We start from the raw sequence: 19,687 nt of genomic DNA, 5'->3' as shown, positions 1-19,687 counted from the left end.
CAGTGGTGTTAATATTGCCCTGTCACTACTAGACTAGGGCTGCTTCCTTCCTGAGAGACTGACATCTTGCCTAAAATTGTTTTTTGTGAATTTCTCTCATGATACAATCACAGCTATTAGTAACAACAAGTTTGGATGGAGGTAGATTTTCTTGGCTGCCTCATTTCTTATTAACCTCTGGCCACATCTCCTCTGGTGCACAGTAGGATGCTTTAGTGTCATGGATTGTAGTTTAAACCTGGAGGTGCTTTCAATTAAGTGCTCATCAAATCCAAACTCTAGTGGAGAGCTCGTTGGAGTGGTTTATGAGAAATTATTTGAACATCAATGATTCCAAAACCAAGGCCATGATTATCATGGTCCATCTTGACAGGATGCACTTATCACTATGGGTTATTTAATGATCAGCATAAATACCATGACCTGAGATGAAGACTGGACTCCTTTGGTACTTTGTCTCTCCGGAGAATCCTTGGGTACTGCTGGCTTGACTTTATGTCGAATGACTGGTTGCTCATGGAGTCCCAAATGAGTCACATTACCTGCATTGTAAGGGGGTGTCAGTTATGACACTATGGCCATGTGGCGCGATTCCCTGAGGGTGATCCAGCTCTTAGGATCCTCATTGTTGGGGACCTGAGTGGCTGGACCATGTCAAGGGTTCGCCCACCTAACACCAGGCTACAGCACATAGAAGGTCATTTCCGGAGGGTGGGACTGGACCGCGTGTCTGCACGGGGGGTGTTGCCAACTGGGATCCCAAGCTGTTCCGTCGTGTGGTGGATGCGGCAACGCACTGTACCAGTGCATGCTTCCTGACTTGACTTGACTTGATAAATACCATGGCTTCCTGTAGGTCTCATAGCAAGTTAATATTTTTTGTAAAGTGCTTCTGGAAGTGGAGACAAGTTCAGGTCTATCAGTCAGTACTTAAAATGTTCTATGGTGTTCCATTAAACAATGTCCTGTCAAATTCAGTCTGACCTCTAACATCACATATGGTTTGGAGTTTTAAGAAGGTAATCTTCATATTAAAATTGTTAAATACAGGGGGTCCTTGGGTTACAACGTCTCGACATACAACATTTCGAGTTTCCAACCCTCACTCCCATAAAAACTTTAAAAAATTGAGATGTGAGTGTTTCGGCTTACACTGTTAGCGTCGTACTTACAGACTACGTGGGCGAACTACTTTGGTTGCACGCAGCAGAAGAATACGTAGTAACGTGGCATATGAGTGAGAGAGTTGGCAAACTAGTTTTGCTGCGTGCGGCACCAATGTTCCGTTTGTGTTGCTTTGTTTGGCGACATTTTGGCCCTTTTCATGGCTCTTAAACGAAAGTCAGAGTCTTCAGATGGTAGTTATTTGAAGAAGAGGAAAGCCATCACAATGGATGTGAAATTAGACATTGTAAAGAGATCAGAAAAAATAAAGGTAAGGAATTTTTTTACACTCATTTTTTGTCATTTTTTCTGTTACTACAGTACAGTGTACATTACAGTATATTTATGTCCTTTTCCTTTTTCTGTGGCTTAGTTGTGTTTTTATGTTCTAGATTATGATTTTGCAAATGTGTTATGATAGGTAAGTGACTTAGAGTAGGGTGTGTTTGGACTTGCACCAAAATTCAGGTTACATCACTGTTGTAGGAACAGAACTGTGTCGTAACCCGAGGACCCCCTGTAAGTAGCAAAATCAGTGACAGCAGTGTCTGTAATATGAAATCATGGATAAATATTCAATGCTGCTGCTTTCCACCATTCATACATATTGTTTTATCTTCCTATCCTCTGAATAACTAACGTTTTGATCAATAAGGTCATACCTAGTTTTGTTTTTTTCATTTCAATATGTTAGGTAATTGATTACCTTAGTGATTGATAAGAGTTCTTATCCATGGTCATTTTAAGTATTGGACACAATTTTGACTGAATTCATATTCAATATCCTGGTCATTGTATGTGGTGAATGTTCCTGTTCTTCCTGTGTACCACCAGGTTCACCAGTTTTCCTCCCATATCCTAAGCACTTGCATTACTAGGTTTATTGATGGCTGTGAGTGAATGTCATTGTATGCATAAGTGGACCGTGTGATGGACTGGTGCCACTACTGGGGTTCATTGGCGCCTTGAACCTAAAGTTTTCAAGCTACAGTAGAGGAATAATAATATAGCTGTTGGTTGATTTAAGTCTGGATTGTTTATTGCATTGTGTGTTGACTTTGTTGAGTAATGCATCCTCTTTACTCCATGTATGTAATAATTGCTTTTTTTGAAAGGTAGGTGATCAGAATAGAAGACCACACCTTGTCTGCCAGGGAAAATCTGAGACGGCACTCTTCCTTAGCCTGGGAATAGGTTGATAAAACATATAAGCAGGCGGAAGACCAAATATTCTTGCCACAGAGTTGCAAAAGCTATATATATGCTTTTAAACAAAAGAGAAGACAGAATAAATATGTTTGTTGTGGTATGTGCTACTCCATATTTTCAGTAAAATACTGTAGTTCATTTGAGGTGTGACGTGAACTGAAGACGGTGTAAGTAAAAACCTTTTTCTTGTTGGATTAAAAACTGGAGAGGATTATATTGAAATGTAATAAAAGTTTTTTGGTTTTCTGTTTATTCTTTAGAAGCTTCTTTTTGAGTGTCCTTGTTTTCAAAATCTATGTGAAAGTTGAACAGGACAGATGTAAATAAGTACACTTGGTTTGATCGCTGAGGGTCATTTTTCATTTTTATTCAGTGCCAGTGTGAAAAAAAAAAAAAAAAGGTATGCTGTGTCCATGAGATCAGTTTGATAAGAAATTAAACTGCCTGCTGTGTAACCAGTAATAAGTGATAGGAGGCTCCAGAACTAATTTCATAGATAGCACTAAAGGAAAAATAGGTAATTTCCTAGAACTGTTGTGGTGTAATGACTATAGTATCAGGAAAAAAAGTCTTTTTCCAGTTTGCTTTCATACTAATAGAGCTTCACCTCCCCAGCTATATAAATCACATGCTAAAGTTCTGAATATTCAGCCGCACAGCTTCAAAGTTACTTCATTGCCGGTATGTGACTCTGAGTAAGTCACTTATATTTTCTTGTGCTTTAATAATTGAAATACACAAAAAACCAAAACATGTTTGACTGTTGTTAGAAATTATTAATGGCCAAAATTTTCAAATGGTGTTCATTATCAAATAAATACTCTGTAGTTGTATTCATGCAGTCATATTTTCCGGGCTAAAAAGCTGAATTAATTTTGCAATATGGGCATTTCAGCTTTGGCTTATTTTGACTCATACTAGCGGAAATTCTCATGATAACAGGTAAGGATCTGAGTCAAGATAACATCAATCATTTGACTTCAGAAAACAAGGCACATTGTGTTCAGGCATCCATTATGCAACTCCAAATGAACTTCTGTTTTGATTTTTTTTTTGGTTAACGTCTGAGTTACAATCAGTGTTCATCATAAGACCTCACCCTTTTAAGCCTTTCTGGCAAAGGATCTTGCTACAGTATGACGTATCTGAGAACACAAGAATAATGGTGTTGAATTGTTTGTCTCATCAATCTCAGTCATGTTGTTCTTCCCTGAGCGATCATCTTTCTCACAGAGATAAGTTTAGAATGACAGCAAGGAAAAACAACACCTATCTTACCTGGCCAAATGTATCTTTACAGTTAGTAATGCCATGAAGCAGTTCATGGTGTCTGGATCTGCTTTTTAGTTTACAATAATATCCCTCATCTACGCAGGAGAATTTTCTTTTCAGTGAGAAAGATAATTGCAATTGCAGGTTCATGGAGGTGAGATGACTTTGTGCTTCAGAGAAAACTTCTTTAAAAGTACTCTTAAGAATGTCAGCACATAGTACTGTGTGCACAAAGCATTGCCTCTACTTGAGTCCATCTACCTGTAACAGAGACTAAAACATTATTGCAGTGAAGGTGTTAGTTGGATGTGGTGGGCTGGCGCCCTGCCCGGGGTTTGTTTCCTGCCTTGTGCCCTGGGTTGACTGGGATTGGCTCCAGCAGACCCCCGTGACCCTGTAGTTAGGATATAGCGGGTTGAATAATGGATGGATGGATGGTGTTAGTTGGTCGCTTTCATTTTAGCTTGAGAAGCTCTTTCCTTTATTTTATTTATTTATTTATTTTTACTTTATAAGGCAGTGTAGTTATTAGCGTTGCTGCCTCACCACTCCATAGTCATGAGCTCAGAATTTTATATCCCAGCCTGCTTGATATCTGGGTGAGATTTGCATGTCCTCCCAGTGCCTATATGGGATTGCGACTAGGCACCCCCGTTTCCCTCTGTACCCCAAAATTAGGCAGATTGGTGATTCTAAATTGGTCTGTTTGCTTGAATGTGCCCTACAGTGGACTGGTGCTCCATCCAGGAATGAGTACAGAAATGTACAACATCTTGAAATGAGGTGCATTATCTCATACACTAGGGAATTCTTAATAAAATAATCTGCGTGGTTTAAAAATAATGCCTCGAAAGTAGCAAGCTTTTTAGTGTAAATGTGCTTATGTAATAATGCAAACATTTACCTTCCATGCAAGCAATGGGATCTGAGTTTTTGAAGAATGTTTGACTTACAGTGCTGGGGTTCAAACTTCAATTTAATTTGTAATTATCAACATCAGTTAAATTCCTAACTTCAGTGACAAAACAAGTCATCTGTTACTCACATCTTAGCATTTCTTTTGTTCACTAATGAAACAGTCTTACCATTTTTATTGTTATCAATATTTCTGTTTTTTTTTGTTTTAGATTGTAGGCAGGGTGGCATTGTGGCATAGTGGTTAGCACTGCTTCTTCATGGTGTGGCTTAAAGAGGTGGTGTGGTGGTTTGGCTGGAGTGGTTCCCGGGTGCTTCGTGATGCAGGCGGTCCTCACTTAAGTGCACGGGTGAGGAGTCGTCCGCATCTGTAATTGATGCCAGGAGCTGCTAATCGCCACACCTGATCCACATCCCCATTATATATAATAGGGGTGCGAGTGTGGAAGGGGGAGAAAAAGGGAACGGAGGTTAAGGAAGAAGGTAGCTGGAAGCGAGGGAGCCTGTATGTGTGTGTGTGTGTGTGTGTGTGGGTGTGTGTAAGAGAGAGAGAGAGAGAGAGCAAGAGAGCACAGACTCATGGATGTTTGCAGGCAGCTGGGAGAGGTGAGCCCTAGCAGGGTGTTTGGCTGACACCTGGGGGCCAACGTTAGTGGTCACTCCTGCTGAGCGCTTGAGAGGAGCAGGAGTGACCGGAAGAAGGTTGGCTTGCTGCATAAGGCCGACAAGGCAGCGGGAGTCAGAGATTTGCAGTGGAACCACAGCGTGAGCGCCCTGGCCATTGTTGGAAGCCAAGTCTTGGTCTGGCGGATGGCTGAACGATACCAGGGATTGGGAGGTCACCATACCAGTGAAAGTAAGAGAAGGTCAGCTGCAGGTAGGGTGACTCCCCTGGTGCATAGCCTGGATGGGAGAAGCAGGAGAGTCGCCAGTAGGAAGAAGGCACCGGGCTTTGTTTTATAAAGGACTGCTTCCAGCCATTGTTTTTAACCTCGTTTTTATGGAGTTATGTTGGGATTTTAACCTCCACAATTTCACTTGCTTTTATTGGATTATTTATTTAATGACTCTGAGATGCACTGCACTTTATTTTGAACATTGTAATTTTGGTTGTGTTGTGCTTTACTCACTTAGAATATGGAACCAAATTAGAAAGCATTTTAAGATGGAAAATCTTTTATTGGTGGCACCTCAGCAAGAAAACCACCTCTTTCAACCCTCGCAAACATATCCAGTTTTTAATACCTGGAAAAGTTTTGGGATTAAAATGCTCAGAGATCTTTATATAGACAACATATTTGCATCTTTTGAACAATTACGTTCAAAATTCAACCTCCCAGCTACACATTTCTTTCACTATCTTCAAATTAGAAATTTTGTTAAACAGAAATTGCCTGATTTTTCTCACCTCGCACCCTCCACAATGCTGGAAAAAATACTGCTCATTGCCGAGGAATTAAACACCATTTCCGCATTATATAAAATCCTATTAGAGTCCCTACCTTTCAAAGATCCAAGAGGACATTGGGAAGAAGATCTCTTAATCAGTATATCAGAAAAGGAGTGGAAGGTAGCAAAGCAGAGAATTCACTCGAGCTCCATATGCGCAAAGCATAGAATTATTCAACTAAAAATTATATATCGAGCTCATCTGTCTCGCTTAAAACTGTCCAAAATGTTTCCAGGGCAAGATCCAACCTGTGAACGCTGCAACCAAGCTCCTGCCTCAATGGGTCACATGTTCTGGGTCTGCACCAAATTAACATCATTTTGGATAAATAACAGACAGCCTTGGGGTCACAATCCCTCCTAACCCACTAACAGCTGTGTTCGGTGTTCTTCCAGACGGACTTGAAGTGGAAAAGGACAAGCAAACGGTGATTGCATTCACTACACTTTTGGCACGCAGACTTATTCTGTTAAATTGGAAGAATCCTAAGTCTCCTCTGATAAGTCAGTGGGAAACCGATGTTTTATATTATTTGAAATTGGAAAAAATCAAATTCTCAGTTAGAGGACCTGTACAAAATTTTTTCAAAACCTGGCAGGATCTGATCAATATTATTTTAGAATAAGAGAAATAACTATTACCGCATTTAATTCCCTTCTCCATCTCTTATTTACATATATATTTATTTCTCCCTTTGCTTATTGTTGCCTTATTAAAAAGCCCTAAGCAATTCTCCTTTAGCTAAGCTCTCCTTCTCAGGGGTGGGGTTTGATTTGTCTTTAATTTGTTTGGTTATAAATTGATCTATTTGTATGGAATGATTACAATAAAAGTTAATAAAAAAAAAAGTAATTTTGGTTGTGTAAATAAAAGCACTTTTGCACTTTTTGCACCATCCCCTTGTTTCATGATGTCCTCACTGATCAGCTCATTGGGTTACATTACCGACGGTGTTGGGTTCAAGAGCTTCCAAAATGGAGACGGGAGCCTAGAGCAGAACCCACATCGACACACATGGCCCTATAGCCTTGGGCTTGAATCATGAGTCCTGTCACTGTTGTGTAGCAATTACACATTCTCTTTGTGCCTGTGTGCATTTATCACTTGATAGGCTATTTTTGTTCCTGTCATTTTGATTATTTGGGAACTCTAAATTGGCCCTGTATGAGTGACCATGAATGTTTGTGTAAATGTGCCCAGTGAGAGGTTGTTGGTCTGTGCATAAGCGCCAGTCTCTCAGCACACCCGAATCTGAGGCTTCAGGCATACTTTTGTGATGGGAGTACTTGATTATTTTGTTATAGCAGCAGTTTGGTACCTTTGGTATGATAACTGGCAGTATTTGTCAGTTGTGGGATTTAAACGTGCGACATCTTGCTGTAAAACTGAGAATACCAGTCAACTACTTTACTCTGCTATCCTATTCTTCATTGATAGTTCAACAGTTATTTATTGGATAATTATTGTTGGCTTTCATTCATTTTTTCAGTTTCAAACTATTTTGTTTTCCTGTCTATTTAAACACATCTCTTTCTATTGGTGAATGCATTTATATTTTCATTTTACCTGAGAACTTGCCACAGTGATCTCAGTGAAGAACGTCATACAAAAATAAGCTGAACTGAACTGATGAAGAATGTACTTTGACAACTGTTCAGCTTAATATCACAAGACAAGAGAGTCTAATAAGAAATATTTTGACATACTGCATAATAAACTGATTATTAAATAGATTGTAAGAACTTAATACAATACACTGGCTTATAGAATATTTTTTTGTAACTTTTATTGACAAAGCACTTGTGCCCGAGCTGATTAGAGAGTTTGCTTACTGTAAATACTGATTACTGTGGTTTAACTGAACCTCAAAAGCACAAGAAGCTACATGAATGAAGTCCTGAAGTGCTGCATGAGATTAAGTATCTAGCAGAATATCTGACAGCAGTTCCCCGTCTTCCAAAATTACTTACCTGCAAGCAACATTCCAGATATTACCTGTTGACAGTTTCAATGCATTTTTACTCTTTGTTTTCCTTTATCCCCATCACAAACTGATTGAACCATTAATATCTCTGAACAGCTGACAGAGTCATGTCATCTGGTGTAACTAAGTGATATCGGGTTATCTATTGAAGACTACCTGTTTGCATGGCTAAAAGACCTGGCTTATGTCTTAAGCTATTTTCAAATTCTTGGTTTAAAAAATGCTTTTATGTCATATACCCTTTGTTAGGAAGATAAGCATCTCGGCTCAAAGAGCTGCCTAGAAATTATTTAGAATAAGGCCTGTGTTTTGTAGGATGAAGATGTAAATGTATGTGGTTTTGCTTCACTTTCAAGCACACAATAAATTATAAATTGTGAAATGTGTGGAGAAACTATTTAAAATATCTTCAGCTTTTTAAAATCTGTTAAACCAACGTTATATTCCACTGCAAATAGAATTAAAAAATGGTCTTCAATTAAGGATCACTAACTATAATTCTTACAGTCACATTTACAGATTACAATTTCACAAAATCCTTTTTTTTAATCTGCTCCTCTTGTTTTATTAGAATGTCTGCCTAAATGTGGCCATTGTATCCGATAAAATTGGCAACTGGGAAAAAAAAGCCTGAATTCATACCGAGTCCTCTGAAATTCAAGGAGTGTTTCAGCTTGTGATTCTTTAACTTTGTCATTGTCAATTTGTCTTTCACTGAAGCCTAAAGCGTTTGCTGATTTTTGCTCATGGATGCTTTCCACACCTATATATCCATCTGTTCTCGCCCTGTACTTTGGAGTGCTCTGCGCTCCTTTGAGTTTCAGACTTGACATGCAGATTCTTTTAGTTCCTGTTCAGCTTTGAAAGAATCTGTTGTCATCAGTATCTTTCTGCCAATATCTCTTGGCAGTCTTTTTGCCCCTTAATTGAAAGAAAGGACATGTCTAAAAATTTTGTATTTGTGTCTGAGGTTTTTATATTTTATGTTGGTTTTGAGTTACAGTGTGTTTAGTTTATACAGTATGTAGCTTGAAAATTCTTTCTTTACATGTTTACCATGGCATTGTTATTAAATCAAAAGTAATTCTGACTTTTATAATTTATTTATATATATATATATATATATATATATATATATATATATGTATGTATGTATGTATGTATGTATGTATGTATGTATGTATGTATATATATATATATATATATATATATATATATATATATATATATATATATATATATATTGTGACCAGTAGGGGACATAACAGCACCCTGAATCCCAACACAGATCAACACCACAACAGTACCATTACACGTCTGTTCCTCCTGCACACCAGACAATAACAACTCTTCCTTTTTCTCTCTTTCTGCTTCTCACCTCTCTCCAGCGAGCGTTGTCCTACTTCCTCCCAACTCTGATTCTCCAAAAGAGGTGAGACACCTCCTTTTATGGTGGACTGGGAGTACTTTAGGGGCTATGGCAGTACACTGTGGAGGTAATTCCAGGCCATATGGAAACTCAGTAAAGCATTTCTCTGGCAGCACCCAGGGACCCCAACAGGGCTTCCCTCCGGAACTACAAGTCCCAGGCAACCTTGCAGGTGTCTATGCTGGAAGTATTGTGTTGGGGGGCAAATTGACCCTGCTATTCAACCGCCCTCAGTCCACCCCTTTCCCCGAATGAGTTTAGAACTGGGAACCATCCAGGCTAAGATGCATCTCCATCCAGGTGATCCTTTTATTATGGCTTCCCGGCCAGGCAATTACACTCCAACCCAGTCTGGATGCCTTTCCATCCATTATAGTATCTATCTATCTATCTATCTATCTATCTATCTATCTATCTATCTATCTATCTATCTATCTATCTATCTATCTATCTATCTATCTATCTATCTATCTATCTATCTATCTATCTATCTATATTTATGTATGTATAACTTTTATGCATAAAGAATTAAAGGAAATCATGTAAGCAAAGGAGAAGAATTTTTTCATATTCAAAAGTACGTGTCCTGAAAGATTCATTAGCTTAGTTATGAGTTAAATTGAGTATAATATGTTTTTAAAAAATTACATACCAAGTAGAAAGAAGCAAAGTACATAAAGTTAGATGCAATTTAATACCAACATACACCCTGTGAAACAAGATAACAGTATGCTAGATGCCAAGATCCTAACAGATATCAATTGTGTAACATTTACACATCTAACATCTATGTAATACCAAATAAATGCTAATTGGTATACATAAAAATTAGAAAATTCCCATTCATTTCTAATACCAATAACACTAATTAGATACAAACATGCAGTTTACCATGGAAGGATAGAGTAGCAAGGAGAAAATGTCATCTTTCAAGAAGAGACCACCACTGTTGCTTTACAACAAAAGACAATTTTGGAGGAGCATGTTGTAAAGGAAAGGCAACAAACAATGTAAATTGAGGATTGAGGTCCAACTCATGGCCTTGTCTACTATTGTCTACTTACAAAAAAAAAACAAATAGAAATGAGAGTTTGGACAGACATGGTCCAGCTATAATGCATCTTTAAATGGTTCTGTGGCACGAGATTCATCACCGTAAGTCACTGGTTCGACAAAGAACAAAAACTTCTGCGTTCATGGTTTGTTTACATAGCTCCCACAGTGGAAGGAGCAGAGATTCCAAGACAGGGCCACAAATTATGTTGTCATTCCTTCCTGAAATTGTCTTTCTCTTTGTGTAGGGTAGAAGGGAAATTGGCTACCAATGTCATGCCTCACCCCTTCATTGCTGCACTGCCTACCTGTTTAGAGTCTCCAATAGCGCATGTGTCTGACCGTGTGCATTTATCGTAAAGTGTTCTCAGGATGAACAAGTCTAGGTGGTTGTTTCTAAAATTGATTTTCTTGATCTCTATACTTAATGTCATAAACATTCAGAAATCAGCACCTCCACAGTAAACGAATCTCTATTGTTAAACATATTCATTTGGGTGTATTGATGTCATTAGGCAGAGAATGGTGAATTCAGAATCGTGGGATAATATTCAGGAGGAGAAGTTGTTTTCTCAGCATGACAATGATTCTACACGTTCAAACAAATCTACCAGTCAATGGATTAAGAAAAGAAAGAAATGTGGTATTTTGCTTTCAGAGAAAATGTATTGATTTTGTTCTATTACAAATTTTGAGGCAAAACTAGAACTGGGAAAATCAAAAAGGTAGCCATTGGAATGATAAGTATGTGCTTTCTCACTGCAGTATGATGTACACCCTGGTTTAACTACATGTTATGTGTTTCCATTACACAACAGGAATTATAACCTTTATGCAAATTACACAATTTGAAATGACGAGTGATGCGGTGACTTGAGGCACATTTGGGTGTTTACAATGAATTGCTTCAGTGTGGTGTATGGCACGTCACAAGAGGGAGACAGTTATAAAGAGTAATTCACTGCGAAGTATGGTGCGATCAGGAGTTCACCAGGTGACCCATCCACCTCAAAGTCCTTCAAAGTGATCACAACTTCACTTTAGTGATTATTGGTTTGATGTGGTGAATGGCACGCCTTACAAATTAGGTGGCTCATGATGAGTGATATAGTATGAAGTGTGGCACTTCATCTTCACTGATAACTCTACAAGGCCCATATTACTAACAGATTATGTAAGATATTGCTAGAGGTTCTGGTAAACCAATCTGCACAAATCATCAACCGAGCCTTACCAACAATAGTTTCTGGTTAAATAAAAAGTACAATCTGTGGAGTAGAAGCTTAAAAAATAGGGATTGTGGTGGGTATGCTACAGAAGTTCCTGAGTTTCTAAAATGTCTCCAGTTGCTGAAAAAAGTTCCTGCGATGGGTAAGCACATAATAATTCTTTGAAAGAAACTGATAGGCAGCTTAAGGAAATGTTTGGTTACAGTCACACTAGGGTCAATGCATTTCCATTAAATGCACATGTTGTTTTAATTACTTGATTGTACCATCTATATATTTGTTTCTGTGTAAATTATTTGAAATAGTTTCAATGAATAACTGGAGTGTAGATATGATTTTGTAATTATACATATACAGTGAACCCTCATTTATCACGGTTAATCCGTTCCAGACTCTACCACTATAAATGAATTTTCGCGAAGTAGGATTCTTTATTTATAAATCGAATATTTTCGCAGTTAGAGTATAGAAAACCTGTTTACGACCTTCTAAATACGTTTTTTAACATTATTAGAGCCCTCTAGACATGAAATAACACCCTTTAGTCACCATTACACTCGTATTACCCAATATATTAGACAACATAAGAGAAAATAAGACATATTAGACATTACAAATATCATATTATTATTATTGTACTCTACATTTAATTACACACACACACAGTTCTTACACACAACCACTAACCTATGAAGGCACGAGCTCAGTAGGAGAGTCTTCAGGTTGTAAGCTGGAGCGCTGATCACACCCTCAGAGGACACAGACACCCCTGGGAAAACCCCTGAAACAGCTGACAGTCTATCTTCACATTGCTCCTTACCCTTCTTACTTGCGCTATAACGCGCAATAAACCTCTCACGCGGTACTCCGCTTACTTACAAGTTTTGTGCAGCGCCTCTCAGCTTTGGAATTGGTTGTTTTGTTTCTCTCTCTCTCTCAGACATTCTTTGCTCCTGGCGGAACTGTCATCTCTGACTTGTCATGGAGCACGTTTAAACTTTTAAAAAGAGATAAATATTTGTTTGCAGTGCTTTGAATAAAGTTCTTTTTTTTCTACAACCTCCTGTGTCTCTGTGCAAATCTGTGACCCAAGCGTGACAAGGTGGTGCAGTATCTTCAGCAGGTGCATCGTTGTCTTCTTCCGCTGAAGGAGTACTAGGAGTAGGCAGTGGGTGTCTGTGTGCACGGCTGAAGAACATCTTGATAGGCAGTTGCTGGCGCTGTCTTTTCATATGCGTGAGGAGGCTTTTGTAGGGTATTGCCATCTTTGATCATATCCAAGAGTTTCATCATCTCCTGGATGGTAAGCATCTTCCTCCGGCGCTTAGGTTCATTGTCAGAAGTCTTAGAAAAAGCAGCACGTTTAGGAGCGATCGTGGGGCTTAGATAAAAGTTCTCAGAAAGCGAACGTGTAGTGACGTAAGCGTGTATGAGAAAAAATCGCGATAGAGTGAAGCCGCGAAAGTAGAAGCGTGATATAGCGAGGGATCACTGTGTGTGTATATATATATATATATATATATATATATATATATATATATATGGTTGAAATTGCAGCTGGAGATCCACAAAGGGAGAAAATGAATCACATATCATAAACTAGCTTTTATTCCTGAGCTTTCAGCCCCTACTAGGGGCCTTCATCAGAGGATAATGCTTAGACTTACAAGAATATATATATATACATACATACACACACACACACATGCATATACACTGTATATACACACTCATCCATTCACTAGGATCTCTGTCCTAATTTACTTCACTTGCTAACCATGCTGTTAAACCCCAGCCACCAGACCCGCTCCACAGGCTCTTCCATGCGTTTGACACTCTTATGTAACATAATTAAAAACAAGTAGGTTTAGCATACGCCTGATAATGACATCAAAAGAAAGAATATATATTCTCCTCAAAGCAAAAACTAATGATAGAGACAATAATATTTTATGAAATTGCTAACTGCCACTAGAAATTTGAAAGTTGAGGGCTTATTATAAACAGTTGCCAAAAATGCAGTCCAGATAATTGAAATATTTGGGATTGATGTGACTGAGCTTGCAAGCAAAACTGTATATTTTTTTTTCTTTCTAAACTATGAATGCTGGGAAGTAGATGCCTAAGTTACCCACATGATAGTCAAAAGTATAAGCAGTGGCTAAGCCTTTAGTGTGTCATTATAAATTTTCTTTGTAAAATATGTATGCACAGTTTAAAAAACTGGAAGAGCATTAGAGAGCACATGTTTAAGTAATTTTACTTGATGGCCCATATGCTCTCATGCCAGTGCAGGAAATGTATATTAGAACATTAGTGTCATTTGGGTAGTTATCTTCAGTAATTTTACAACTTCTCAACACTTTAGCTGACATTGTAAAACTGAGCAAAAACACAGGCGTTTGTCATATCACAACCCTGTAGAAGGTCAAGCAAAAGTACATTTCAGTACACTTGTAGCACCCAAGGTCTCGTGACATTTATTAGATGGAGCCCGCTGGCTGTCCTCTTTCTTGGTAGGTTAGTACCATAACAATTATTCGTTTTATGCTTCATTGAAGATTCTGTCCAGTTAATTGAAAGAGATTTACATTCTCCACCAGTAACTTAAGATGTATTTGAACATTACCCCTTCCAGTGTTTAAGATAGACACCTCATTCACAGTACCCCAAACCTTTTTGCATTTCCGTTTTCATGTTTATCTTAACTTTCTATCTTTCTTTGTCCATGTTCTCTAGGTCTGTCTTTTATAAAGTCCAGCTTTTGTAATTTCTTTTTGGCTAGAGTTCTGCTTTCCCTAACTTCAAGGAATGCTCTATAGGTTTTCATCTTTTCCCTTGAGTTTCTATTCTTCAGAGGACTGTGGCTGGAGCAGCTCAACTCTTTTCAGGCCCCGTTAAAATTCTTGAGCATGGTTTCTTCTTTCTGAGTTCTGGTTGACCTTCCCTGGTGTTTATGTGTGCGTCTCTCAATGTCAGAGTCCATTAATCCTTTCTAGCAATAGAAGATTGCAGTGTGTTTTCTTAAAATATCTTACACAATTGGAAAATGCAAGGGGAACTATGACCATGTATTATGTATATTGTCTATATTGTGGACTGTAGCTTTCTTCATATCTTTTAGAATTATACAGAAGTTAAATAAGTGTCATATTAAAGCAGGGAATCACGTAGGTGGTACACAATACCAGAGTTAGTAAAGATAGAATGATGAATTTGATGCCTTTAATTTAATGTCAGTAGTCTGTATGAATATATTAAAAATTCCTGTTTATGTTATACTTCATCTCACCATAAATACACACCGAATCTTTCACATGTAAGCAAACTTTTCTATTGTTAAAATATTCAGAAATTAATATTCAGTTTAAGTGGAAAAGACAATTCGAACAACAGAATTTGTTGTAAAATGTATTTGGTTAGCAATAATTTATCATATTGCTATTATATTAGTGACATGTTGCCATAAGGTAGTTTGTTGCATTTTATTTACAGTATATCTGTATAGAAGTTGAAAATAATATAAACTTGTTAAAAAGAGTTTGCATAATCCTAGTAAAATTAAATTTACTGTGATATCCAGAACAGCTTCCATTTCATGCAAAACAGCGTATTCAATTTAAAAATAAAAATATAGTACAGCATACAGTTAATTTTTTCATATTTCTAACTGTGAAGTTTAATGACTTTTGGAAAAGATGTAAAAATAAACTCAGTACTCAGAAAAATGTAGATGCAAATCAGACTGATTAACGTTTAGATAAGTAAAACACCAGGATAGTGGCCTACAGCCCAAGCTCTCATGAAAGAGTCTGCAAGCTGATTGCTTGTTCCTGATTTAAAGTGTAGCTATGATTATTTAACACCGTTAGTTAAAGTATAATTTAGTCAGAACTTTCTTACTAAGTTTTTCTAATGCATAACACCTGAGGTCTTAATATTGACCAAGTCTATTTACTGTAATCCGTGCTCACTAAATGTATCCCTGGGTGTCTCCTGGTTTCTAATATTTCAACAGTCTCTTCAGATTACCCTCAGTGAATCAATTGCTTTTTTACTGTATAAAAAGGTCATAATCCATAAAAATATGGGAACTTCCTCCTTGTATTTTTAGCATTTTAATGAGAGAAATAAAAATGAAAAGAGAAATCTAATGACAGAATCCTGGAGCCTAAACACAAACAACCAATAGGAGTACATTCATCTTGTGATTTACTGAGTTGGGTTTCATCCGTTTGACAAAGAACATCAACCAACAATGGAAGACGATACCAGCATGTCAGCATGTGGTGAAGAGGAGCGAAACAGAATTCCTGCACAAGAGAAAGCAGAATCCATGTTGTGCAAAATGTTTGTTTCTACTGATATCCTATTGTATCATTCATCTTCATTTTAAGGTGACTCACAACCACACGTACACTCATTTCCATGCATGGAAGTACCCATGGTTATGGTGGCATCTCTCTGAATCACAGCTTATTTAAAAAAATTTTTGATTAAGTAGAAATTTGTAATTTTGACTTACAAACATACAATTAAACTTATTGTCATTTACAAAATTGCAAAAAATATGGGCAGAATTTAAATACCTTTGTTTGACCTTCCTTTCACTATATTATATTTAAAAGATAATTGAGAATACTAATATTTTACTGATAATGTGTTGCTTGTCAAAATTAAAAGGTAAGAAAATGCATGCATGACGGAACGTTCAGGTGCATGAATTACCACTTCATCAGTTTATCACAATTTTGTTACATTTTGTGTAGTAGTAAATTCTGTTCAAAAATAGAATGTTTATAGAATGTAATAACATATATTAGAAGTGTGCATAAAATAAGTTTTTGATACTGTTTTTCTGTATCATGTTGCTGAAATCGCTTTCATAGCCTGCAGATTCCAACTCAAGTGATGAATCGCTGTTGCTAGTTGTTGGACATAGAGGGTCTGTGGCTAATTACAATTTACATTTCTTAAACATTACATTTTTCTAAGAAGTACCCAATAGAGATTTAAAATCTGTGCCACAATCTCCATATAAAATGGTTGGCTCCATCCAAATGTAATAGATAGTGGATCATTGTGGCACTTTGCCGATAAATTCTAGTGTCAGAGAAATATTGAATCATTATAATCCTTAGATGATGAGGTTGTTTTTAGTGCAACAGAAATGCACACTTAGTCACTGTAGCATGAACTGTCACAACTGCAGGCGTTTTGCTATTGGGAGCAGCTGTTGAACAAATAAAAGAAAAGAACATGTAAAAATTGTAAAAGTTGAAGTAACAACTCTGAAGGTAAAATTGACACTAGTTACTAAACTAATCTGCGGTGGGCTGGCGCCCTGCCTGGGGTTTGTTTCCTGCCTTGCACCCTGTGTTGGCTGGGATTGGCTCCAGCAGACCCCCGTGACCCTGTAGTTAGGATATAGCGGGTTGGATAGTGGATGGATGGATGGATACTAAACTAATTCTTAATTGAAGTCGTACAAAAGGTTTTCTCTGTTTTAAGGTAAGACACATTTACAAATTGTCCACTGCTTTTTAATGTGTGGTTTTAAAAGTTGACAGCTTGTCTAATTGGAGCCAAGATGTTTCACAGGCAGTTTCATATTGGTCAAGTGTAATCTTTTCCACCTTTTAGCTGATTTAACTACGTTCTACAGTTTATATTGCTACCTGTTTCTGTCATGATAATTTTAAAATAGCTATAATGCTGTGCTCCTTGCAGCCCTTGGTTATTTAGGGATAGATAGATAGATAGATAGATAGATAGATAGATAGATAGATAGATAGATAGATAGATAGATAGATAGATAGATAGATAGATACTTTATTAATCCCAAGGGTATTCTACATTGTTACAGATCTACATTGTTTTGAAAAAACTCATTACGAACTTCTAAAGACTTTGTTGGACAGTTATCTTATCCAGAGATCTTGACCATACATTGTTCTTCTCTCTCTTGTTAAATTAACCCTAGCCTGAATGAATCTATTCATTTTTTACATTTAAAATTTCTCATTTAAAGATTTACCAATGTTGTTTCTTGTCCGAGAGTGTGTATATAAACACAGGGAACTCCAGTTTCTGTATTACATCTTGCCTGAAGAAGGGGCCTGAGTTGCCTCGAAAGCTTGCATATTGTAATCTTTTTAGTTAGCCAATAAAAGGTGTCATTTTGCTTGGCTTTTCTCTTAATCCTAAGGGGAAATTCACAATTTTATATTATTATTATTCATTAATTAAGAAACTAGTAAAGGCAAAGTTTGAAGATAACTGTTAGGTGACTCTGCATTATCCAGGTGTGAGTGAGTGTGCCCAGTGATGGGTTGCAGGGACAAATTGCATTATTTCATTTAGATTTCCAGACTTTGTGCAAACTAAGAATATTTCCTTGCTTTTGGCATTGCTCAGTCTTTAAACTGATTTCCTATAATGCAATTCCTGGCATGAAGCAGGGTTTTTGTAGAACAAATCCTTATATATAATACGCTACCGTGGCTGTTCATTTGTCTGTCCAGGGTTTTAAATCACTTGTAGCTCGCAAACCATTTGACCTATTGACCTGAAATTTGGTACACATATACTACATGACGTCTACTATCTGCTTTCAGGGTGATGATGATTGACCTCCAAGGTTATTCCTCTTTTTATTTTTATTTTATATTATTGTAGAATCAACTCTCGGCAGCGGCCAGCAAGGCGGCCGTGTGGCGTAAGCGTACGGGCGCCATTCTCATCCTTACCACCTTTGCCGTCACTTCCTCTACCTCTTCAAATCTTAAATCATTCTTGAGGCAGATTGAAGACTTAAGTGTCAGCTTAAGTGAAAAATTAAAGAAAATGTACTAAGTAATTGCAACACAAACACTGACTTAACCAGTTTTAACACGAAAAGATGCCAATGAAAGAAGAGAAGAAGCGGGCCGCTAGGGTGGAGAAAAAAAGAGCTGCTTAGGAAACAGCAAGCGCATCAACCGCTGAGCAAATGAATGATAAACGTACAGAGAAAGAGTATGAAAACTATGAATGCTCAAGTCAAGTGTATTCGTGCAGTGCATCGTTACTGGTAAATAATATATATTTTCAAACTGAAAAACATATGAGCAGCCAAAAAAAATAAAAACAGCATACAGCTGTCTTCTGTGTGTCTCCCCGTTTTTCTGTTGGTCACCTCATCTTTAGCTCATCAAGTACATTTGCATTGTAATGCTTGATGTGGCACCTTCCCTATCAACCCCAGGTACATATCATCAGCAATTTGCTCTGTGATTGCTTAAACTTAACTTTTATTAATTTACCATATAGACTTGCAGCTCATTATTGTCTTTCATTCTCTGACCTATCTGATATTTTTCCAGGTACTTTGTCCTGCACAAACTGCCAAATCTGAAGTTTTTAGATGCCCGCAAAGTGACCAGAAAAGAACTTGAAGAGTCTAAAACCCGTGGAGCGTTCATGAAAGTGGTGAAGCCCAAGGATGATAAGGTAAGGCTGAATTATTCATTTGGACTAAAGGACAATCAGACTGTTCTAATGATGTGTCCAACCTTGTTTTATAAATAAAGTCCTCGAATGGCCATTAAATGGTTTATAACATGTCCCCTGATCAAGTTCAGACTGTGTGCTTTAGAAATGAAAACCTCATTTTATGTATTGTTCTGGTCAGCCAGGGGAAGATAAATCGCCAAAATAGTTGTTGAGACTGGATTTTTCAAAGTCGCACTTTATAAGTAAATAGCAATTGTCTTTGTCTTTTTAGAGGCAAAAATATGAAAAACATTATATTGTCTTCACACTATGTTCCTTTGCTTAATATGGCTAAACCCCTTTTATGGATTTCTATCTTGTGTAGCTTCCAGTAACCACACTTAATGAGACTGATCACCACAAAAGGAGATTTCTTTTTAATGACTAGATTTTGACCTCATTTCATTTCTGTAAGTCTAGATCAAAGTAGACGGCGCCTGTCCAGTCAG

At 37.4% G+C, this 19,687-nt stretch overlaps 1 protein-coding gene and 1 long non-coding RNA gene across 2 annotated transcripts in view; one reads left to right on the top strand and one right to left on the bottom strand.

Moving 5' to 3' along the window:
* lrmda (leucine rich melanocyte differentiation associated) overlaps window positions 1-19,687 on the top strand; it is a 1,173,034-nt gene that overhangs the window by 670,254 nt on the left and 483,093 nt on the right. Inside the window, exon 5 of the mRNA XM_051923742.1 lies at window positions 19,070-19,196. Coding sequence (XP_051779702.1) covers window positions 19,070-19,196 — 127 coding nt within the window. The remainder of the gene's footprint in view (window positions 1-19,069; window positions 19,197-19,687) is intronic.
* The window catches only part of LOC127526832 (uncharacterized), a 449,386-nt gene that overhangs the window by 81,316 nt on the left and 348,383 nt on the right, over window positions 1-19,687 (bottom strand). The gene's annotated exons all lie outside the window — the stretch shown is intronic.

The sequence above is a fragment of the Erpetoichthys calabaricus genome, chromosome 2 (genome assembly GCF_900747795.2).
Source record: "Erpetoichthys calabaricus chromosome 2, fErpCal1.3, whole genome shotgun sequence".
Classification (NCBI taxonomy): domain Eukaryota; kingdom Metazoa; phylum Chordata; class Cladistia; order Polypteriformes; family Polypteridae; genus Erpetoichthys; species Erpetoichthys calabaricus.
The sequence above is the reverse complement of the archived record's forward strand: the minus strand, read 5'-3'. Positions and strand labels throughout refer to the sequence as shown.